The 25,135-nt window shown below is 36.8% G+C and overlaps 1 protein-coding gene across 2 annotated transcripts in view; it reads left to right on the forward strand.

Moving 5' to 3' along the window:
* gpc5a (glypican 5a) overlaps window positions 1-24,472 on the forward strand; it is a 125,895-nt gene extending 101,423 nt beyond the window's left edge. The window contains exons 9-10 of one of the 2 annotated variants that reach the window (XM_044200531.1): window positions 17,716-17,772; window positions 21,751-24,472. In XM_044200531.1, coding sequence (XP_044056466.1) covers window positions 17,716-17,772; window positions 21,751-21,908 — 215 coding nt within the window. In that variant the 3' untranslated portion in view covers window positions 21,909-24,472. The remainder of the gene's footprint in view (window positions 1-17,715; window positions 17,773-21,750) is intronic. The other variant, XM_044200540.1, reaches the window with a different exon arrangement.
* The last annotated feature ends 663 nt before the right edge of the window (window positions 24,473-25,135 follow it).

Raw genomic sequence — 25,135 nt, forward strand, 5'->3', positions numbered from 1 at the left:
AAGATGAGTCAAACGTATTGTTATGTTTTACAGAAAGAAAAGAGAGGGATTTTTGTATAAAAATACTCAAAGTATTTTTTGACACATATGTAGCATGTAACAAGAGACAAATTAATGATCATAAGGACACAGGGTTATAACTTGGAAAATGTATTTTTCATTTCACTTTGTCTTCAACCAAGTGCTTAAACATAATCCTAAAATGGTTAATTATACTTTAGTTGCCAGTAGCAGATATTGTAGGGAAAACAACTGAATTATGTTGACATTGAATGTTTTGTAGTCACCAACAAAATGTCATCAACTGATCATAATTCAATTCAAGATTCACTACTTTACTGCCATACAACTTAATTGTTAGGAATTTGCCTCAGTGTGCTCATGACAGAACAACAATCACAGCAGAACAGTCAAGACACATAGTAAGAAAACACATAACCTCCAACCCATAAAACATTACATTCATGGATGTAAAATATTAATAGTAGAAAATAATAAAATAAAATGTCTGGTGTAAAAAAAAAAGAAAAAAACAGAAGGAAATGGAATGATTCAGTTTTGATGGCATGGAAATGGGAATTGTTGGGTCTCTGTAAATATAAAAAGTACAGTCTAAACCTGCTCTATAGAAAAAGTGCAATGCGATAACTTCTGTTATGAACTGGCGCTATATAAATAAATAGAATTTTTAAGAGACAAGGCTGTCCATTTAAGATGACCAATCTTTTTCCAAAGCAAAAGCTGAAAAACTGAAACCTTTTTTTTCCACCTTCAACCTCATCTTTATTGTTCCCAAGGGGAAATTGGTCTTGCAGCAAGGTGAAACACAGAATACACACAGGCTTGAATATAAAACAGAATTAAATATGTAAAACATATGCTTAAACCCACCACACAAGCTCACATAAAACAATCAGTGACAGCATAACAGAAAAACATCCAGCAATCATCATCCCACCCATGTATCAATGGTTTAAAAAAGCATCACCCACCAATATGATATGGAAGACTGATCATCAGCTGACCATTTGCTATAAGATGAAATTCAATTTGATACAGTATTAGTGTCCCCTCTCAACCCTCAATAGCCCAATATGAACAAAATAATGCTTTCATATATAGAAATACATAATTAGCAATAATAGGACAGAAAATGTTCCTTAAATTGCTAAATCCTACACACAGCAGAAAATGCAAGAACATCAAAAACATGTAACCTGGCACATCAGCAGTGGTTTGGATGAATACTGTTAAACATATCCATTTCCTCCATCATAAAACACTCAAGCATTCAGTTATGTCATAATTTGTGGTCCTGTTTTACAGTAATTTTGGGAACACTGTACAATCACTGTTCTTTGTATTTTGAGTGCAATTGCATTGCATTGTGTAAACATTACTTCTCCAACACTTATAGCCAAGTAACATTCTCCAAATATTCAGGGGAAAAGACAATGTGCTCAGTCCATAATAATGCAAGTAGTTGAGTTACTATGAATGTGTCAAACAGTTTAAACATACCATCCTGCCAGCAGGGAATGTGTGAATCTTATTTTACTTCAGGCAGCACCAGATTCGTCTTTATAGAGCACATTCATTAATAAAACAGGAGGGTTTAAAAAAGAAAAGGTGTCCTCTGCAGCTCAGTGCTTCCCAAAACAGCAAAGGTGTTTATATTTTGCTTTGCTTATAAATATTTCAAATGAAATTACAAAGGCCTTTTAACACAAATCTTCATCCTGATATAGAAAAATCAAACAAAACAAAGTTGAAGTACTCTGAGTTCCTTTGACATTTCATTGCATTTAGTGCCCTCAGATTAGGGCTGGGTTTAAAAAAAAAAAAAAAAAAAAAAGTGATTTTCCAATTATAATCTATCTTCATTTGAATTATCGGATATCGATTAATAAAATCCATCTTTTAATATATGCCTCTTCCCATGGATGTGTGAAGCTTTAATCACATTAGGGCTTGTGTTCATGTAGCCTAGTGTTTTGTTTTGTTTTTTTGAGTGAAGCACGTGCGGTGAGAGAAAAACACTGCATGGATTTTGTTTCTATGATAAGCACATTGACATTAGCTAGGTAGCTAAAAAGTGAAAAAAGCTCAACCAGGTCAAGTTGTTTTTCTTAATATCTACAGTGGGTACAGAAAGCAGTGATAGTTGACTTTCTGGAACTTTCTCCCATCTCCCTACTGCATCTCTGGAGCTCAGCCACAGTGACCTTTGGGTTCTTCTTTACCTCTCTCACCAAGGCTCTTCTCCCACAATTGCTCAGTTTGGCTGGACGGCCAGGTCTAGGAAGAGTTCTGGTCGTCCCAAACTTCTTCCACTTAAGGATTATGGAGGCCACTGTGCTCTTAGGAACCTCGAGTGCTGCAGAAATTCTTTTGTAACCTTGGCCAGATCCGTGCCTTGCCACAATTCTGTCTCTGAGCTCCTTGGGTAGTTCCTTCAACCTCATGATTCTCATTTGCTCTGACATGCACTGTGAGCTGTAAGGTCTTATATAGACAGGTGTGTGCCTTTCCTAATCAAGTCCAATCAGTTTAATTAAACACAGCTGGACTCCAATGAAGGAGTAGAACCATCTCAAGGAGGATCAGAAGAAATGGACAGCATGTGAATTAAATATGAGTGTCACAGCAAAGGGTCTGAATACTTATGACCATGTGATATTTCAGTTTTTCTTTTTTAATACATTTGCAAAAATTTCTACATTTGTTTTTTTTCTGTCAAGATGGGGTGCTGAGTGTACATTAATGAGAAATAAAATGAACTTTTTTGATTTTAGCAAATGGCTGCAATGAAACAAAGAGCGAAAAATTTTAAGGGGTGTGAATACTTTCCGTACCCACTGTAGATATCGATTTATAATATAATGGTTGGGGAAACACTGGGTTGTCTGAGTGGAGAAATCAGCTCTGTCATAGGTGATTTAAAGGGTCAATTCTTAATGTAAACATTTATATTTTTAATAATGCACCAGGATAAAGGCTTCCTTGTACAATTTACAGCATTAGTTATCTGAGAATCTCTTTCATATCCAAGCAAAATTGATATTACTAAAATATTACTAATATATAATTACTAAAATATCCATAACCGAATCGGAAATTGAATCAGGACCTTGTGAATCAGAATTGAATCGATTCGGGAAATCGGTGGCGATACCCAACTCTACTTCAGATGTGTTTGATCTTATGCATCAAATATACTGCATGTTATCATAATCACACACATGGCATTTGTCAAGATTTACAGTGTGTTGCTGCAGAATACTTGCTTCCTCTGTGTGGTGGCTGTGTACACCACTTCACATTGATGCTCCTTATTGCGTGGAAAGTTTGCTGTGGCAAGAAGCCCGCTTGTAAATCATACATATTGGATGAGACATGCAGCAGATGAGCCTGGGCCCTCCAGTCAGGCCTAGCATTAATTAAATATCAATTGGCCCTGCTTCCGTACCTCATTTCATGCCACATTCACACCTTGTCTGGGCTTGTTGAGGAAAAGTTGAAATGAAAGTTGTGGCCTTGCAGCTTCATATAATTCATAGCAGTGCTCGGCTCGAGCATCATGGTCTTAACACTATGATTTCTACAGGGAGTGCACAAAAAAAAGTTGTTCAGAGTTGGAATGAAACCTGAACACAGTAAAATTTACTACTTTATATGAGAAATGATTGCAGCTGATTGCTAGTTTAAAGCCTCATTCTGTTGATAAAATAATGAATGATTGTTTCATTATTTTGAGAGAATAATTTTGATATGTAGTTTATATGCACCACTGAACATTTACATTTTAAAGGAATTCTGCATAGATGCTTAGTGATGATATTAGCCTCCTGTCATAAGCTGTGGCTGTGTTTTGCTCTGAGGTTTTCTATATTGTAATAAATGCTCAGAGGCACTGTACATGACTTTAAAATGTAAGATTATGTTGGGCAAGTGTCGCCTGCAAAAAACACTTCACTTCATAGAAGTATTAATGGCTGGATTATGACCTTCATCAAATTAACATAATTACAGATAATTGCAGTATCCATATTCTCATAATCACACAGATCAAAGTATTTGTAACTCTGTACTTATCTTACATTTATATTTAAAAAAAAAGGTTTATCAGACCTCCAGTTTCTGTTGGTACTTTTATCTTCATTACAGCAGAAATATATTGTCTATATAAATGAGGAAGAATTTAGGACAAATAACTGAATCATTTGAAACTGTGTTTCTTAAAAACAAGGGGGAAAAGTATGTTCATTCTTTTTATTTTTATACAATTTCTGTGGCTTTTCCAAAGTGTACTTTCCTTTTCCTCTTTACCAGCTGGCCACTGTGTTCAAGAATGCTCAATCAAGTGTGATTTTACAGTCTGCCTCACAGAACAGAAACTTTTTTAATGCAAAAAAATGACCAAATTAACGTTTTTCTTTTCAGACTACCCATGTGGGCTTATTGCTTGTCTGGGTTTAATTGTCTGAGAACAGCTCATAAATGCAAGGCATTTTAGTTGCTGACTCCCAAACTGCAGATGTTTAAGCAGCTTTGAAAACTCTAACAAAATGATAAAGGCAACAATGATGGACTACTTGTTTCAAGAAAGTTTTTGTATGCTGATTTTCATAGTGTACTGTACCAATAACTGCCTGTCAAACTGAGCTTTGGAAACGGTTCGAGACTAATGTTAAACATGTAAGGTTTGCAGTTAATGGTCTTTTAAATCTTTTGAAACTTTCAAGATTTTTATCTTAAGGTTAGCACAAAGGCATCCAAGGAGAATGCATGCTTTAGTTAGTAGACAGTACTTGCAATAAAAACTGTAATAAGTTTGTTACTATATAAAATCCATGCAATATATAAATGTATTTAAAATATTTACAATTGGCTTGAAAATTAATTGTTTTTTTTCAGACAAGGTTGATATTAAAACAGTGTTTCAAAATGATATGGTGAACACAGCCTGATATGTAACACACTACACAACTAAATTGAGGCAAAAAGAAAATTTCTATAATTGTTTTGTAGTACATCAGTTTTTTTCACTGTAGCTTCTAACAATAATACTACAAAGGATATTACTGTAAGAATAAGCTTCCCTTTATATGAAAACAACCTATAGAGTAATTTGTTGTGTGAAAATGATGCCTATTGCTATAAAAAGTAACTAAGTACATTTACTGAAGTACTGTATTTAATTACAATTTTGAGCTACTTGTACTTTACTTGAGTATTTCCATTTTCTGCTACTTTATACTACTCCACTAATATTATACTTTTTACTCCGCTACATTTATTTGATTCCCTTAGTTACTAGTTACTTTGCATATTCAGAATCAAGTGAGGTTTTGGTCCTCATGGACCGCAGCCTCCTGCCGGAGGGGAGGGTCTAAAGCAGTTTTTGTCCGGGGTGGGAGGGGTCAGCCACAATCTTTCCTGCTCGCCTCAGGGTCCTGGAGGCATACAGGTCCTGGAGAGAAGATACATTGCAGCCAATCACCTTCTCTGTGGAACGAATGATACGCTGCAGTCTGTCCTTGGCAGTGGCAGCAGCGAACCAGATGATGATGGAGGAGGTGAGGATGGACTCGATGATGGTGGTGTAGAAGTGCACCATCAGTGTTTTTGGCAGGTTGAACTTCTTCAGCTGGTGCAGGAAGTACATCCACTGTTGGGCTTTCTTCGTGTGAGGGAGCTGATGTTCAGCTGTTTTGATGCTAATAATTTTGTACTTTTACTTAAGAGTTTGAAAGCAGGACTTTGGCTTGTAACAGAGTATTTCTACACTGTGGTATTGCTACTTTTTCTTAAGTAAACGATCTGAGTGCTTCTTCCACCACCGTATAAAATCCTATGCTCAAAGAAGCATACAAGTGTACGGAGAATGTGCACTTGTGAATAAATACTTTCATGGTGTGACTGTGATAGTGAACCAGTAAGTAGCATGCAGGCGATGTAAGATAAATCTTCCAATGGGCCTGGCAGCATCCAGACAGGAAGAAAAATCTTCTTAAATACAGTGTATTTTGAAAAAATCTTTACGTAAGCTCATCTGGGAGAGTTCACAGAGATGAAATTTATGGGGACGGTGTATGTTTCTGAAAGATTATATTGCGCCAAATCCTTAATTATTAGCCAAATTTTTAAAAAGTGTTGGAACTTTTATATGTCAAATGTCATCATATCAGATTGTTTTAAGATGATTTAGCCTCAAAAAGTTATTTAAAAAAAGGAAATCAACTCAATAAATAAATAATCTTAATCAATACAGTGCATTAAAAGCACAAATCTAGTTTGCTTCACAGAGATTTACAAAAATGCTCATATACTTAAGTTCATCGTGTAGCATGTGGACTTCCACAAAGTGCCATTCTACCCGACCGAAACACTGTTGCCTTTATTTGTCCAAGTTTAATCCTCTTATTAGTAATGGTCACTGGCAGTAAATTGTCATGTATTATAAACATGTCATAACAATACCTTTGCTATTAATGCTGTTGTGTTAGTGCTCAAACAAGACAATATATATTTGACCAGCCGGGTTGCTGCTCTCTTCATTGTCACTTCATAGAAAGTCAGCAACACTGTTCACCTTGGAGTCCCTTTGATGATGTCTAAGGGATTCCCCTAATCCTTGGAGGGTAGGGTGGAGGGCACTTTCTCCCTGCTGAGGGGATGAAGCCACTTAATGGATCACAAAGTTAATCAACCGCAGGGAGAGCCTGCCTGAACTGGAGAAATAGGTTGAACCGTTAGACTGGAGTCCTCTGGGACACACACACACACACACACACACACTCTCTCTCTCTCTCCTGAAACCCAGTAAATAACAGTCAGTTGCCAGTTTATTAGGTACACTTACAGTAGCTAAAACTAATGTCATATTTTTAAAAATCTAATATTTAGTTTACCCTATTTATTTCAGTGAAGGTAAACTTAGTATCATGCTATTCAATTCAGCAGCACCACACATGACATCCTACAAAATGACCATACAGGGGAATCACCACCTCACGAAATCAGTGAACATTATAACATTCATGAAGGTTGGATTTATTGCAGTTCTGTTGTGTTAGACTGCATTAGTTTTAGCTAGGTGTAACCTGATAAGTGTTAGCTTAACAATAGATGGTCATACACATAATAATCATAATCAGTCATAAAAATATAATAATAATAATGTTTATTTATCAAAATGATGAAATAACTAAAAATCAGGATAAAACAATAAGAATAGAAGAGTAAGTTAAGTTAAAATTATATAACATTGAACTGCACAACACAGTAATTAAAAATCAATAGTAATCCTTGACTTCATAGTTTGAACTGTAATGTAGATAGTAAAATACCCACTGCAGCTTAACAGTGTCTTATACTGAAAGACGTGACCCTGTTGGCACTCCACACCAGACGTATATGCACTTAGTGATGTGAAGTGTTTGCAGGCTTATGATGATGCATGAGTAGTCATTTGTATGTGCTAAGACAAGAAATGCAATTCAAGTAAATACTTATTTGTATTCAAAGCTGTCAGATTTGCATATAATTGCCATAATAGTAGCTTAAAAGACGCACACATCTGTTCCATCAAGCATGAAATTTGTTACTCTATAAAAAGAAACACACATTGGACCAACATGCCCTCTTCTCTTCTTTTATCTTTTATTATTTATTTTGCACGCTTTAGTATCAAACACATTGGCTGTCATTTTCTTTTACAGGTTTTCTCAGTAGCAGATCCAACTGCTAACCTGATACCTTCCCCATCGAGACAGTTTGAACAGGACAAATGACAGCAGTTGTTGTTGGTTCACATGCCTAAAAAGCCCTGTTTAGGTCTGTCTAACTGCGTAGGAGATTGTTCTGGATAGTTCCTATAAAAAAGCTTAGAGAAGTGGCTTATCTTTTCCCTTGTGAACTGAAAAATACTGTTTGAAAACACTTCCGATAAAGCATAAATCTCACCTTTGTGTCATTTGTCAAAGTTTGTTTTTGAGCATGGAATGGGCTCATTGTTGCCCCTTGTGGCCGTTTGGAGAAAAAACACCCTCTACAACTGCAGTTCTCACCAACTGTCAAGTAACCTACCAGTAAGTGTTTTCTGCCCTCCGGTCTCAGGGGGCAGTAATGAGCCTGATACAGTTTGGCTCACCACAATGCAGCGAAGAAGACTCCACACTATGAGAACTTATGCAGTGGATGAGGCGGTCCCAAACGGGGCTACGGTACGAGGTCGGGGTGCATAGCATGTGACTTGGACACGAGAGACCACTGTTTACTTCGTTAGTGACTGCAACCTTTTCTAACCTTTACCAAGTATTCTTCTTTTAAACATGACCATGATTGATTTCTGACCTTAGCCAAGTAGTTTTTATGCCTGAACATAACTGAACCTTAACCATTGCGGTGCCAGATTGGCAAACGGTCATATGAATCATCTTTTGTAACAGTTATACTTAACAGTTTTGGCAGACAAACAATGTTGTAATTCCAGTAGGGTCTTCAGTTCAGAAAATGCTGTTGGGAGGCAATGGCAAGTGACATATTTTGTTATTTAGTTTGGAGGACTTGTTTTCCACATCTTTGCTGTGGTCAGTAGTGCTTCTGATGCATCAGAAATTAGTTAAATCAGTTGTTGTTTTTTCTACACAAGATCTTTTTTGTGAGATGGCCACCAGTAAGTAGCTGCTATTTTTTATCTATTGAAAACTCCTTGAATCTTTTAAAATACATGTTTTCTCCTCTAAAGAATCTAAATGGTATGAATACTTCCTGGAGGTCCAGCAGGTCTCTCTCTCTGTTTTTTGTTACAGTCTTTGAGCTTTTCTTTAAGATTTGAAATGCTGGCATTTTTCTTGTGAATTCTCTAAATAGATGCTGCTGATGAAGGTCCAAGCATATATATATAATTTTATTATACCTCTGTCCTCACTCAGAATAATTATACATTTCATGATTTTTATTTCTCAAATGTTGCTGCTGCTCATCATAACCCTTTACACAAAGCCAGTAGTTACAAAAATGACATTATTCTCTCTACTTTTTGATACTGTAGAGAAATTGTACAAGATATGTTATGATTTTTTGCTATTAAACTTTCTTTGTTGCTTGAGTACTGTTCATTTCAAATAACAAGCAGACACAAAATACAAACTGAAATTTAATTCCACTGAACACATTTTAGACAAAATAACACCAAGGCTTCAGTTTAGAAACACAGCTTTCAAAATTGTCATCATCAGTGTTTCCTCTTGTATTGATTTACCAATCACCAATAAATCCCTCAAATTACCTGTGAATGAGGACATGCATAGTCAAACAAAGCTCTAGCTGTTTTGTAACCTCCTTGCTCCCGAGTAGCTTCCATGAGATCTTCATCCTCAGTGAGGCGAGCAGCTATCAGTGCCCTAATCACCTATAAGCAATTCCATAGCTGTTCTGATGAATTTGGGCCAAGCCTTTTGGTGTGTGATCCCAGGGAATAATGCTCAGAGCTGCCTATGTTTATCTAAAGGTTAATGGAAGGTTAATAAGAGAGGGAACAGTGCAAATTCAAAAACCTTATTATGCAAATTCTGTTTTCTGAATGGAGTAATATCTGGTTGCTATGCGGTCCTGCTAATTAAAAGATCGTCTCTGCACCGGTTAAAACAGAGCCACATTTGAGGAAAAGATCTCATTATTTATGATGCTGACATGAGCTGATTACTCAAACTGTGAAATAATTCTTGATCGAGGTGTTTCATTATAACCTGTCGAACTGATGGCAAGCCGCCTGGCTAAGCAATCTCCTCCTTCTTTTAATCAACTCTTTTCTGACTGTGTGTGCACGCTTTATTGTGTACACAACCTACACCTGTGCGTTCCAATTGGTTGCTGATGCGGTTAACGTCATGCTGAGCTCAGCATCTAACCCGTACATAATGCTGCGAGGCTGGAAGAGAGTGCAATACGTCCCTCTGATTCGTATTCAGTCAACAATCCCCAAAAATAGAGCCAGATGGGGAATGATACACTGAAAACATTCCCACATGATCATCATCACATGAAATATACTTTTTAAGCAGCACTAATCCTGCTTTTATTCAAGCACCCAAAGAACGATCGTCCCTTAATGTCCCTGAAAACTTGGTTTCAAATCTAAACCTTTGCTATGCAACATAAAATAGGTATGACTAACTGAGCAACAATCAGCATTAAAATCCAGAAATATATATCCTTAGTTGTTACTAAAATCAAAATATCAGCTAATCTGCTTCATTAGAAACTGTGTTGTGGATCAGACTTGAATGACAGAGGCCTGGCAACAAAAGCAACCACATAGATGCCATCATGTTTTGATTCACATGTTGCTAAATCATAATTTGTGCATGGAAACACATGACACATCACTTTTTCAACTGAGCCCTGTCCACCTCAAACCAGTGAGTTTTGTCTTGTAACCAAAATTGTTGTGACTTTGACACCTAACTTTGTTCATGTGGCACTCCATCATTCAGAAGAAGAAGGTAACTGAGAAAAAAAGCTTTTCAGGACCTTTAATGCTGCCATTCATAGTTAGATACATTTCTGAACACGGAGATAAAATAGCTGGATGACCTTGTCCTGTTTATATGGTGCAAGAGGTTGTTAGTTTGCTGTTGCATAAAATTGACCTCAGTGAGGGTTAACTCCAAGGATATGAGCTGCTGCTGGTAAGGAAAAAGGAGACGGAGAAGGGCAGGCTTGCACAGACCTTTGCCAGTGCATGTCAATTTGATCAGGCTCGTATGTTTTGTTTTCCTCAGTGGAAAAAGGAACTACACATGAAAAATTGAACACATCCCCTCCTTTTGTTAACACTCTCTGGCTCCATCTGATACAATATACAACAGGGTTGTTTTGAGACTGTATTTTATCACTTGCCAGGAATGAACACAAGAAATAAAGCTTGCTTGCTTTTGCCAGTTAAATAATTCTCATTTAGATTTAGGCAATAATAAAAGATTATATTGCCGAGGACTGTAGTGTGGTCAGTAGTGCACCTTGAACTTCTACTGTAGGTTGCGACTATTTTCATTATAAATTAGTCATTTAATTTACAAAATGTCAGAAAATAGTGAAAAGTGGTTGTTATCATTTCCTACAGCCCAGGTATGCAAATTGCCTGTTTTATTTAACCATCAGTCCAAAATCCAAAAATATTCACTTTACTCTCATATATGACAAAGACAAGCAGCAAATCATCACATTTGAGTAGCTGGAACCAGTGAATGTTTGACAATTTTGCTTGAAAAATGGCTGAAACGATTAAATAGTTGCGATTCATTTTCTGACGATAGATTCATTAACTAATGTTGTTCCACAATCTTCATAGACTTAACTGATTTGTTTTCGGCCACACTTACAGGAAACAAATCATAAGCTAATAAGAAGCCTTGTGTACAAGTTTTGTATATTACCTAAAATCTGACTCCTTTATTTTCCTCTTTATGTATATAGTTTTCTCTGTGACACGCCAAAATTGTGGGAACAGGTTTGTCCAAACATCAGCCTGCTAAGAAAAGGTGTGGATGCAGAGCTTTGAGTTTTCCAAGATGATTTGTATGCTGCCTGTGTGTGCAACCTGAGACTGACTGACTGGCGGTCAGAGCCCAGTATTGACTGCTCTGAGGATGTAATAGAGGCTGGGGTGATGGGATCCAGGACATGAACACTCTCACTGTGGCATGTGCAGCAGAGCTATACAGGATATAACCAAGGCACTTAATCATTCTGCTGGCTCCATGCAGAGCTGCACCGGGCTCTGTGTTTTAGAATAATGCTTCTGCCTTAAATTAGATTCCATTGATCCTGCTTTTCTCTGTAAATGCACAAACAGGATGGATGCTGGTTTTATTGGGGTCAGACCAGAGATTTGAAATACTTTAGCTTTAAGTACAGGAGGTAAATTAAATCAGACAAAAGGCAGGTTGACCTGATTCAAGGTGATTGGACTATTAGGGGATTGTCAGACGATGTTTATCATAGTAGAGGGCAAACTTGTGTTGTAGTTATTCAAAACCTTACTGTACAAACATTTACTAATCACTTTACTTATTCTCAATATAATTACTCCAGTGTTTTATCTGTTTAATACAATGTAGTTCCTTAACTGTGCTAGATAACTTCACATGGTGGTAGCCACAAAAGACAGCAATAGATATCTGTTTGTTTGATCTTCTCTACCCAAACAGTCATGTGATGTGTTGTCAGTAAACACAGTATGTTTGTGTTTACCAACCTGGCCAGTCTGTGATTGCTTTTCAGTAAGGGTACAAGAAATGCAATACATTTAGAGAGTCCAGCTGTCTCTGGACAGAGCTACCACTCTCATATTTATTTGACTTTTTATTCATTTTGTGATATGAAATTGTTATAAACAGAGTATGTGTCTGCTTTAAAAGATTGGCTTGGTGATATCCAATATTTTGCTCATCGCCAACAAATCTTTTAACACGTATTTTCTGTGTAGCCAAATCCTGTTGTAGTTTATTCCACTGTGTCTCAGAGCCCCTTTGTTGTCCTAAAAACGATTGAAAACACATCAGCGAGCCACACTGTTGTACTAGGTGACAAGTTCCTTCATTGCATGAACACACACACTGTACTTTACTTTGAGTCAATCACACATACATGCTTTGAGCTAAATGCTAATGTTAGCATGCTTATATAATCCCAGTGACAATGCTAACATGCTGATGTTTAGCAGGTATAATGTTTACCATGTACGCCATCTTAGTTTAGCATGTTAGCATGCTAACATTTTCTAATTGGCACCAAACACAGAGAACAGCTGAGGCTGATGGTAATAACATTAGTTTGGCAGGTAGTTGTCAAGATATTTCAGTCTGGACCAATGTGGTGGACTGACTAATAGACTACCAAGAGCCACATCGCTAGTATTGCTAAACAATGTAGAATAACACCAGCCTTTGGCTTTAAGATTACAGCTGTATAGCATAAAGTACTGTGTACGATGCATGTGACTGTGTATGATGCATACATAGCCTGTAAATGTGTGCATGGCTGATTTTGTTGCAGGTGCTGTAGAATACAGAGGGTATTCTTACTATAAGTGTGTGATCCCTGGTTCAGATTTGATTCTGGTTAATGAATCCACTTCCACCAATTCAGGTGATGCACACTAATATTGCCTCCTCCTCTAGCACTGCTATACGGTAAACACATGTGGCAGCTGAAAATTCAGATGTGACACTTCTTGATTATGTCAACACTGAGAAAGAAAGAAGAAAACAATATAGGAGCATTCACTGTGGATCAATCATCATAAACTGGCTATTCATTAACCACTGTAATTTTACAGATGACCTAAATGAATGATATTGTGGAAAATGATATGATTTTTGTGGATAAAGAGTTAATTTATTCCGTTTTCTCTGGGCGTCTGAATTTAATTGAAAGGGGATGCCGTCCCCAGCACAGAGCTATATTCAATTGTTCTGTTTGAGAATGGGAGCACTCAGCCTTCTCTCCTGTGGTTTCTCTTCATCTAGCTTCTCTACTCAGTTGCTCTCGTTCTTGTGTAAACAAAACAATTCTGGGGGAAAACAACTGGCTCAGAAATATGCATGTGTCTTTTTATTTACACTTATCCTGCTTGTCATGCTCTATATGCCATACACAGATTTGGCTATATCATTAAAATTCATTTTAAGAAGCTTAGCTGCGCAGTGAGTGTGGGAGTGAAAATGTGTACTGTATGTTGATGTGTCTACATGTATGTGTCACAGGGATAATTTAACCCATCCTTTTCTCAAGGCCTTCTGTATCATCACCTACAGGGTCATAAAGTGAAGGGTTTCTAGCAGACCTGTTGCTGTTAGGACAAAGATATTAGTTTGCAATCAGTCTGGCCGATGATGAAGCACTTGCTCAGGGGAAATCTGCAACTGCACAGGCAGCTAAAACAAGACATAAACCTCTTCGTCTGTGACATGATGACAGCAGACACCCATCTTACGCTGTCTGATTTGATGGACAGGATAGGGGACAGAAGCATCTGTTTTGACATAGACATTTTTCTATTTGTGTCAAATGATAGAGACAGGTTCCAGAAATAGGCGCCTTTTTCAGGACCCCTTCCTGGCAAGATTAATGGAGATACCGGAAAGGACGACAACATCGTGGAGTTTGTGTCAGGAAAACTCCTAAAAGCTGTGTGTATCAGACTCTCCACAATAAGGACCTGTTTAAATGCAATGGAAATGCAACAAATGCCAAGAACACATCTATTGTCACACAAGTTTGTGAGCCATGACAAGACGACTCAGACTATAAATATGGAGATAAAGTGTGTCATCTGAAAAACAACTCAGTTGAGAAAAGGTTTCAAATTCAGAGTTTGCAATATAGCCACTAAAATGGACAAATGAAGAAATTTGGAATGTCATGCCAAAGAAAAGCAAGAAAAAGCCACAACATATTTTAGATGTTTTTTAACTGTGATGTTGTGAGAGGACCTCATCTATATGATGTGATTTAAAAAAAAAAATATATAAAAAATTTCCCAAGTGGCAGCCTTTCTGTACATGCTTCTATAGGTTGTAATGAATCATGAAGTCAGACAAAAAGAATACACAGGGGCCTCTCAGTTCGGACCAAGGTCTAGATCCAGGCTGAAATCTGGATCCAATCTGGATCAGACTATGTGCCACTTATTATGTAATGTGAGAACACATTTTCCTGTGTTTGAATGTTATTAGTGTGCCTACATACTTAAAATCTTGTGCAATAAATCTGACTTTAATAAATGTTACAATGCTCAGTTTTTGTTGAATCTGTTTTAGAGAGGTGTTGATTCAACTTGTGGTAATTTTTGGGGCTGTAGTTTTTGGTGCTGTTGAATTGTATTGTGTTATACTTGGAGGTGCTTCTAATATTTTGTCCACCCCATTTACTGTATATCAATGAGAGAAGACTAAATGAACATTGTGAAAAACTCTTACCACAGCTACTTGTCAAACACTTCGATTCGTGCCTCCATCTTACAATAGCACCTTTTGTGTCCAGCCTCAAGCTACTATTTGAATGTATGGTGTTTAAAGTTATATAAGGTTGTTGAATGTTAGAAGTTTTTGTTGCAGTTTCGACAACTTCTTGACTTGTATTTGTTTCTGCGTTTGTTGGCATTGTACCAGACCTCTGACCATATAGTATATTTATAACTGGACCTTTGATTTAAAAAAAGAAAAGAAAAGAATAGAAAAAGTTTGAGCATCATTGATATACACTATTAATACACTACTGGTACACACAACAAAATAATGTATTTTTCAAATCCTGTTCCTTTTCATTACTTTAAAAACAACTTACAACATGTCAATAGCATTACAACAGACAAGTTAGAAATTAATCCTCCAACCACACACAAACAAACACACATTTTCAAACTCCCATAGACAGATTACAGTGGGATCTCAGTGCTATAAGAACTACAAAAGCTGTTATCAATCGTATTAATTTTGGATTCTTATTTATGATTAAAATGTACTCAAAAATCTCCTTTGACTCTGGACACTGGGGTATTATTTACTCACCCTCTTCCCATCAAACTATATAGAAACATTTTGGAAAAGAAGGATTAGATAATTGAATCTGGTTTTTGCTATCGCTTCTTCTTAATATTATGCTGGTGTAATCCCTCTAACTTGTTCACAGCAGACTGAAAAGAACATTCTAAGACTTCTCTCAGGTTTATTTCCTGCAGCAGACAGTCTAATAACACTGTCAGATAAAACAGAAATCAATGTGGTTAAATGGTGGTGAAGCTCCTACCCCAGGCGGGAGTCGACTGAAGGCTCTCAGCTCTTTCACAAAGTGATTGTTTAGTTCTGAAAACAGAAATAACCCAAATGGAAGCCTATTCACATAAATCTACATTGTCTGATATTTGTGTTTATCATAAAAAACCATGAACCCATTTTTTTATTCAGAAGCAAAGGCTGGTATAATGACAAATAAGAACAATACTGTCAAAAGTTACAAATATATCTGCCAAATAACCAGAGGTGGGAGTAATTGTAAGAGTATATTTGCGCAAGTACAATTTTGAGGTTCTGGTAGTATACTTCATTATTTCCATTTTGTAAGACTCCATACCTTTAGTCTAATATTTTTCGGAGATACATGTGTAATATACATAATGTGTTAGGGGGATCACTTCTCTCAGCAACATCCATGTTTCTGCTCAGATTGTTTGATAATTCCCTCAAAAGCAGAGCATTTTCTGCCAAATCTAACCACATTTACATTTACATGTATTCATTTGGCAAACTCTTTTGTCTAAAGCGATGTACAAATGAGGTACAATCCAAACCATAGTAGATCTAACTATAATAATAATAAATGGTCAATTCCTTGATGCAAGTGTGTCTGACTGAACTATAATTTGAACCCCTCAAATGTATAATAAAGTTACTGTAGTCAGATTTAGTGCCACTATTTTGTGGACTTTATTACTTTTAAATATTGTTTACAGGTAAATACATCAATTAATTACCAGTCTGAAAGAGTAAGTACTTTTACTTTTAATACTTATATATTTTTTATTTCCAACACTCCTAACACTGAAACACTAACCGTATATCCTAATCTAAAACAACAGAGAATGGCAACTGTCACAAAACACTATTCATGTCACCCTCTGTGCAGTTTGATTTCAATTGTAATGAATTTTACAACTTAACATACTGTTTTCAGCACTAAGATGGAATCATCAGAAAGTGATGAGGATGAGCTGACAGTTTCCGTGTAAGATGCTTCTCCATAGTATTAACATTGCTAAACTAAAGGAATAGAAGCTATAATAAAGTTTGCCAAACTTGAGCTGTTAATAATAACCCTGTTACTCAAACAGACCAGCTGAAGATGTGGACATACAGCTCTGAATGCTGACTGTCTTATAATCACACAAAAGGCACTTTCCATCGCTGCAGTTGTTTTGCAGTGTTTTTTCCTGGTGCACTTAGTGTGTTATTGATCATTGTTGGTCCAAGTCCTCAGGAATCAGCTTCTATTGATTTCACTTCAGTTGTAAGCCTCTCTTTCTGACCTATGTCTCTTTTCAGACCAAGCACCTTTTCAAACATCCTAACCTCTCTGCTGAAGGTTTACTAAAACATGTCATTACTGCAGAACTTTTCAAGCAAATTTCCAAAATCATTTGTACTTGGATCCCAAAAAAAGACAGAGAACTATAGTTATTTTCAGCCTTTAGAAAGACTGGAGACTGATTTTCTGTGGCCTGAAATACTTCAATAGCACAAGAAACATGTATGCTCTATTGGGTTGTTACACTGAGGATGTACTTGTGCTTTTAGAGGGGTAATATGCCCCTATGCCTGGACCTTCATTATCATTCACAAAAAAGAACCCACTTAAAGCCAGAAGATTCAGCAGTGATGATGGTTATTAATAGCTGCTATGCAGTCAGAGTCAATACTGTGTGTGTGTGTATGTGAGATATTAAGTAACATGTACATGTCTGTGTTTGTAATCAAGTATATGTGTGCCAAATGATGAGATTTCCATTACTTAGATGTTAGTTTGAGAATTTATTTCAGATTTTAAAGATTATTTTTAATGCACAGTTGAGTGCTACATTGCAGAATCTTTAATCCCAACGAAGTGGAACACAGTCTAATTCTGCATCCTTTTTTTTCCCTCCTTCAGTCTCAACCTTCCCTCATCTGATTGTGCATGCATGTGAAGCAATATTAGTAATACAAGGTAATACAAAACTCTGCAATGTTAAGTGACTGCTGTGTTAAGTGACTGTTTCAAAACTATTACAAAGTGCTTGGTTAAAATGACTATGGACCTTGGTGGTTACAATAAGAAATACGTGGTTAAGGTTAGGGAATGACCGTGGTAATGGTTAAAAGAAACCAAGCATTGGAACCGAAAAAAAATTAACAGCGTGTTAAAGTATGACGTTTTGTTATCCCATCCTTCCACACCGACCTCCTCCATATGCAGAGGAAGTAATCACCTGACTTCCTCCTTTGCTCCTGATGGACAAGAATCATAATTCCTCTGCCCGCTAGAGGGCTTTGTTACTTGAATGTATACAGATGTCGTTTTGCTGAATTTGCTAAAATGACTGATTCTGTTGTTTTTCTTGGGAGGGCAGTCTCTCTAAGGTGGTCTCCATCCAACTTTAGTTGTCTTCTGATTATGTGCAGAAGTCACGCAATCAAAGTGGTGTCATATTTTAAACTCTGGTCATTTTACTAGTAAGGCTGACTTAACTTTTTCTGAAGTATTATTTAATGTGTCCATACTTTAATGCTTTTATTTCATTTATAATGTATCTGTAGTGTATTAAATTCACTGTGTGCATTCATGTACATTAATCAGTTCCTTAAATGTGCTTAAACATTATTCTTATTGATTTTTTTTTTCAAATAAAGCATTTTGTGTACAATCCATTTCTTAATTTAGTTTTTTTAACCCAGCACCTATAAATAAGATTAGAATTTTTTAAAATCTCTTGAGGTCAGACCTCATGTCCATGACTTTCTTTGAGGTTTTACTTTCTCTGCATGAGTTGCTTAGTGTAGCCTCTGCAGTTAAAATTAAAAAAGTTGTTTCAGTGGTGCAGAATTTATTCATCTGAAAGATACATTCTGTCATTCTGTCTACATTTTGTTGCTGCATTACAAACCTTGAAGCTTCAGTAAGAGGAATTGATTGAGGTGTTGAAGTTCAGCACTCTTGGGTAAAAAACTCAGACAGACTATCTATGAGCTGTAGACCTTCAAATACCTGTCCTGGGGACTCCTCGGCAGTGAATCAATAGGCAGTTAATTTCAGGCCACACTCAGATGCTTCAATAGTAGCTCATGTATGGACCCTTACATGTAGGAGAGGCAGTTTACATTTATATTTCTATATGAAAATGTGGTGAAATCTGCAAGTTAGAAAACCTACGTGGCCATTCATTAACTATTATTTTACTGCAAACAATGAGATTAGATTAGATAAAATTAGATTAGATTAGATAAAATTAGATTGGATTAGATTTTAATGATCCTCTGATGGAAATTCAGCCATTACAGCAACAAGTTATTGTTGTGTATCCCGCTTTGGGGAAAGGAATTGCAGGCTATTTCTGCTGCACCATAAAAAGTGGAATTGAAGTCCATAGAGTACAAATGGCCTCTGCAGCTGGTCTTATTTTTCTGCTAGTAAGATAAAGTTTGATAACAGACCCTTTATAGACTCTGAAAGGGTCTGGGTTAGACTAATCCTGCCCACGAAAGACTTATGACCCTTGGGTCCAAGTGAGAAACTTGAAAGTCCTGGAGCAGCAGGTCATCTATCGGGGTTCAGCTTTACTCCTTCCCTATGGGGATGAACAGGTTGGAGTATGAGGTGTACTGAGGTAACACCAGCAGGGCTAAAGAGGACATGCTATTTCACTCAGGAAGGGACACGGAATTTGCCCCCTCAGCACTTGAGGTCTCCATAGAGATGTGAACAGAGAGAGAGAGATGTTGACAATCAGTGCGGCGCAGTCTGAATTGATATTCATTGCTGTTAAGGTGTAATTTCAACAGTGTAGACAATTGGGGTGTTTGAGTTCAAGTCCATGCAATTTGGAGTATGTAATGTGAAGGTTAGAGGGGGAAAAATCTAGGCTGTTGTTCTCTTTTTAAAGCTTTAAGTCATTATCTCATATACTGTATGTCTAGTATCTTGCCTTGGTCAAATATTGTCTGTACACTTGCACTAACAAGAACTGTGAGTTCTAATGAAGCAAAAACAAAATTAACAAATTACCTCCCTGAATAATTGCCTTATCTACCTTATCTCCCCTTATTCAAACCTTATTTACAATGTCAAAGAAAGAGTCAAGCTGTGATGGATTGACAGGAACTTATTTGTATGGGCTCAGTATTATTCAGCAGTTTGACTGGGTTTAATGATGCACCCCTCAGACACTGTAAAACCAGTGTCAGGAACCAGAAGGTGACTGACAATTTCTGCTCTGTTAACATATAGTATGTCATTTAGATACAGGGTATTCCACCTGTTAGCACAAACATCTTAATAATAAACATACTTCTGCATAATCAAAATGAGAATTATGTCACTTAAGCATAATTGTTTAAATGAAACTGTGAAACAAAGTAGGGACTTTAGCAATGGCAAAATGTACAAAATACAATATGTGAAGGACTACAAGATCACATCAGCAGCAAATACATACTACAGATGGAATAGATTATGCTGATACACACAATTTGCGTATTTGCATAAACACTGCAACTTCTGTAATATATGTTTCCAAAATAGCTGGATTGCTTTAGCTCTTCAGGAAGCTCATTCCCTAATTTTGGAACCCTGATAACTAAAGAAATTTGGATTGGATGTAAAATTTGATGAATGTCCCTCTGACATCTAGCTACAGTTAGATCCATACTCTAGATGGTTAAAGTAGCTATAAGTAGCTATATTTCCAACTCATTCTTTAAAAATTGTCTGATTTGTCAGCACTGTTCCTGAAAGTTTTAAAGTATAAATCAAGTTCTTCTTTGAATGTTTGATTTTTGCCTTATTTCTCTCATTGGACTTCTACTAGTTGTGATAATTTGATTATACATTAGGTACTTTTGTACCAAAACCAGTCAGGATCATGATGTGTAAAAGTGGCATAAAGCAGCATATCATCTGCATGGAAGGGAGTATGTGTTGTGTGATTACAAATTATGTGACCCAATGGGAGCATTTAAACATAAAAAAGCATTAGACCCTTAGAAATGACACTTGTGGTGCACCTCCTGTAATATGGAGAGTAGAGAATGAGTTAGGGGTAACAAAGTGGGGCATCCTGATAGAGTAGTGGTTAAGACGCATAACTGAACTGCAACGTCACCTGGTTTGATTTTGACTGGGGACCTTTGTGCATGTTAAACCCCTCTCTTTTCTGCCATCTTTTCTGTCTATACCTCTTCTTACTAAAAACTTACCAAAACACCAAATCTTGAAAAGGAGTTACTGAGCACTTTAGAGTATATACATAATTCAGAGCAGAGCCTGAAATATCAGTTTTTTAAAATTATTTTACATCCATCATGATCCTCAGTGGTAAACGTCCTGAATGTAAATTATAAGGATATTGGTCACTTTCAGAAGTGCCATCTCAAAGTTTCTACAAACAGGAATCTATACAGAAATTAAAAGAACAATATTTCCTGGAAAGACATCAGTCTCTTAATTAATACTATTTTTAAATGTTATAGTTTGTAATGACTGTGTATGTATGTTCAGCCTTAACACCTCAGCACAAACATTCTGATGGCTGTTGACACAAAGGAGTCAGAGGCTGAAGGTGCTCCATAGTTGCATCAGCTCACTATAAATAGGGTGGTGGAAAATTAACAAATTCCCTTAATGGTTTAGTGGGAGCATCAATGTATTGCAGCTGTGAAAGATGTGTGAAGCATTATGGCTATAATTATAATTATGAGAAAAAACACAAAACCAAAATACATATGACTGCCACAGACTGGGGAGGGAAGTCGGAAAAGTATTGAGAGACTAACACACTGTTGGTTTTGGATTTGTTGACAAGAAGACAAATGTAGAATAAATCAACCTTGTCCTTGAAGTTAACATGCAAACAGTAATACCACTTCCATGATGTTATATTGATAATGAGCATCCTTCTGACTGTCCTGTTGGTTTCTGCTCTCTCCTCAGTGAGTCCAGATGTGACCAGTGATCACAAACATCATCATCATCATCATTATCCACCTGCCGAGGATTCAGAAATGGAGAGCAGATCCAGTAGCCTTGGACTGACAGGAGCCATCTGGGTCTTGATATTGCCTTGCTTACACGTGCTCCTGGCCTTTTAACAGCTGCCTTTTTGCAGCATGAAACTTTCAAGACTTGATTTCAAGCTTATTGATCCAGAAATGAAAGAGCCAGTGGACGTCCAATATGTAATGGAGCACCACTTGCACACAGTGCAGGACACGGTAGGACTGAACACTAATGACTGTGTGGAAATTAGAAGACACTGTGGCTTATATGTAAAACATTGGTTCAGCTTTGCAAATATTAACTCTTTTTATCAGTTACCTGGCATTCATCAACACTAATAATGACTTATTTATAACAGCAGATGTCAAAACTAAATACAGCATATGTTGTAAAAATCTGGTATTTAAGTGTATTTCTGCACATAATATATATGATCTATAGATATATACGCAATAATTTGCTTCTGCATATCACACTGTAATGCACTCTACACAGTACAGGTTGTATTTCTTTTAAATGGGGTTTTACAACTGCTGTGAAAGTAATCTAAAAGGTTACTTTTGATGTTGCATTTGAAATAGAAAACATCACAGTCTCCACAGCTCTTTCAGATGCAGTATTTGTACAAGTCCAAATATTAAAATGTCCTGTTATTCCTATGCCATCCTAGGAATCCCTTCTGTGTATAAACATGTTTTTTACAGACATTTTTTTATATAAAAGTGCTTCAGACAGTGCTTCAGGTCATTGTAGAAAACCTACAGTAAGCTCTCAGATATGTATGTTCTTATGCATTCTGCTAATAAGAACAAAACATTATTCACGACATCTGCTTCCCTTCACTTGTAATAGTTGCCATGCTGTCTAGAGTCCATTTAATTAGTATATTTCAATTGAAAAATGACCTGTTATGCTGCTTCTGAGAGAAATGAGGAGAGGAGGGGGCAGGTGGAAGTGAGAGAATTCATACTCCTTTCTCCTTTAGAAATAGATTTGTTTCCTTAGGAGTCTATTATCATCTTTCAAACTCAATCCTCCTCTGCCTTCATAGACCTGGATGGGAGCTGATAGCTCCTGGAGCCACTGGTGAGGAAGAATCCAATTCCTTCTACCTGCTACCTGACTGCATACTGCTGGTGTGTTGCTGGCAGGTTTCTGTTCAGAGAAAAGGAAAATGATTTGTTTCACATATGCCATGCATGTCTGGGTCAATGGCTGAGAGAGAAAAGTACTCAGTGGTATTGAAACAAACAATCATCTTTTAAGATGCTACAGAAACTAAAATGATACATTATTCACTATTCATATATGACCTGTATACGTATATACTATACATACACACCACAGAGATAAACAAGAAAAACATTCAAGCTGCTACTGCAAATAGTTGACAGTGTAAAATTATGACTACTTATAAATTAGGGCACAAAACAGCTTTTTATTTTCCACCCAAAGGTACAGTCTCCTCAGGTACTCTGTTTGATCATATACTGTATGATCATATTTTAAAAGCATGCGACCTTCGTCACGCTGCAGTTGTCTTAAAGCATGCATAGTAATTTTTGGCATTAGTCATTTTCACCTTTAATGTAGCAGGTTAGACTTTTATCGTGATATAAAATCAAGGCTGTTTGAGCATCTGAACCACTTGAGTAGCATGGAGCTTTTCCAACTACAGTCTCAAGGTTTATAAATGATAATACTGAGATCAATTATACTCATCATTTCTTATTGTATTTTATATTTAATGTTTTGTAAATGAAGCTTTTTGAGGTGAGCTTCCAAAACAAACTTAATACAATTGTTTAACAAGTCACGACTGCTCCCCCAAACCAACTATATCGCAGGATGGCACCATCAAAGTCAGTGCTATTGTCATCTGAACAACTGCGTTAATGACACTATTAAAGAATAGTGTTCAGTCTTTAACTAGTTAACAGGTAGCAGGCACAGAGACAAAGGTTTCTTGAGGCTAAATATAAATGTCAGGTTACACTAATTCTCCTTTACTTAAAGGAAAGAGTTCAATATGATGTGCTATGTGATTATTATCCAGAGGAGGGAGGAAAGGGGCTAGATGCTAATGATGATGATGCCAATGATTTGCATCCACATCCAGACAGGTGTCATCCTGCAGGCATTGCAATGTGTCAGAAACTCTTGAAAAACATGTTTACTCTCTGATATTCTATTCGGAGAGTGAATGTGTTATTTGAAAAAAGAAATTCCTGTAATACATGCAGCTCTATTTTGACTTAGACTGTGATTTTTCCTGCAATAATTAAATTTTATACAATGGTCTTTAAAGGAAAACAACTTTTTATTTGAACTTGGATTTTTTTTTTTTTTTTTTTACATAGCCCAATCGCCCTTTTATTGAGTAACACCCCTCAACTCTTTCTGGGGGATCCTCAAGTATTCCCAGGCCTGCTGAGAGATGTATCATGTTTGCTGTGGCTTTAAAATGATTTCCTCTCCAGTACGTATCACAGCTTCTTCTTGGAAACTGAAATTTAATTTCAAAAGACAGAACTTAATAATAATTAATCAGAGAATGGTGTATATTTCTGTTCTGCCCATTCTTCTTCTAATACATGTTAATAGTTTTTTTTAATAAAATAATGAAAAATAAAGATTATACAACAATTTCTGATGACATTTGACCAGCTTCTTTCAGTGCTGATTTAAGGTAGTTACTGTGTGCAAGAATCCAATACATGAAGCCATTCTGGTGAGAAATTTCATCCTGTTGTTTAAGCGACATGATCTCGAGCCCCTCACTCTAACACACTGTGCCTTCATCTCGACACCTTGAATCTTTGATCTCACCCATTGGGTGACTATAGGTGAGAGTTGGAACAAGGATTGAGCGGTAAATTGAGATCTTTCATTTACAGCTCAGCTCTGGCTGTACATTGGTTGTGAGGATAGTGTCCCTAACTGGCAGTTGGTCTCACTGGTGAATAAGACCCCACAATACTTGAAGTCCTTCACCTGGAGCAGCTGCTCTCTACTTACCTAGACTGAGCCTTGCCACCGAGAGCTCAGACGCTTCCAGCTCCATCTCCAGTCCAGAGGACGTATCTGTCACATGTTGGTTTTCCACAAAGTGCTTTGCCTACTTCTCAGAGAGGATATCTCTTCATGTAAACCTCACAATCATTGCCTCATTAATACTGTGATGCTCCCTGGATAATTTCAGTCACTATCAATAAATGGTGCATCTAACTACAGCCCTAGTGCTCATGGTTTCAAACACTGATTTTACAACTCGCCGTGTGATCTTAGTAGATGAAGATATAATTGAATTATATTTTTA

This window comes from Siniperca chuatsi, linkage group LG1 (assembly GCF_020085105.1).
Source record: "Siniperca chuatsi isolate FFG_IHB_CAS linkage group LG1, ASM2008510v1, whole genome shotgun sequence".
NCBI lineage: Eukaryota > Metazoa > Chordata > Actinopteri > Centrarchiformes > Sinipercidae > Siniperca > Siniperca chuatsi.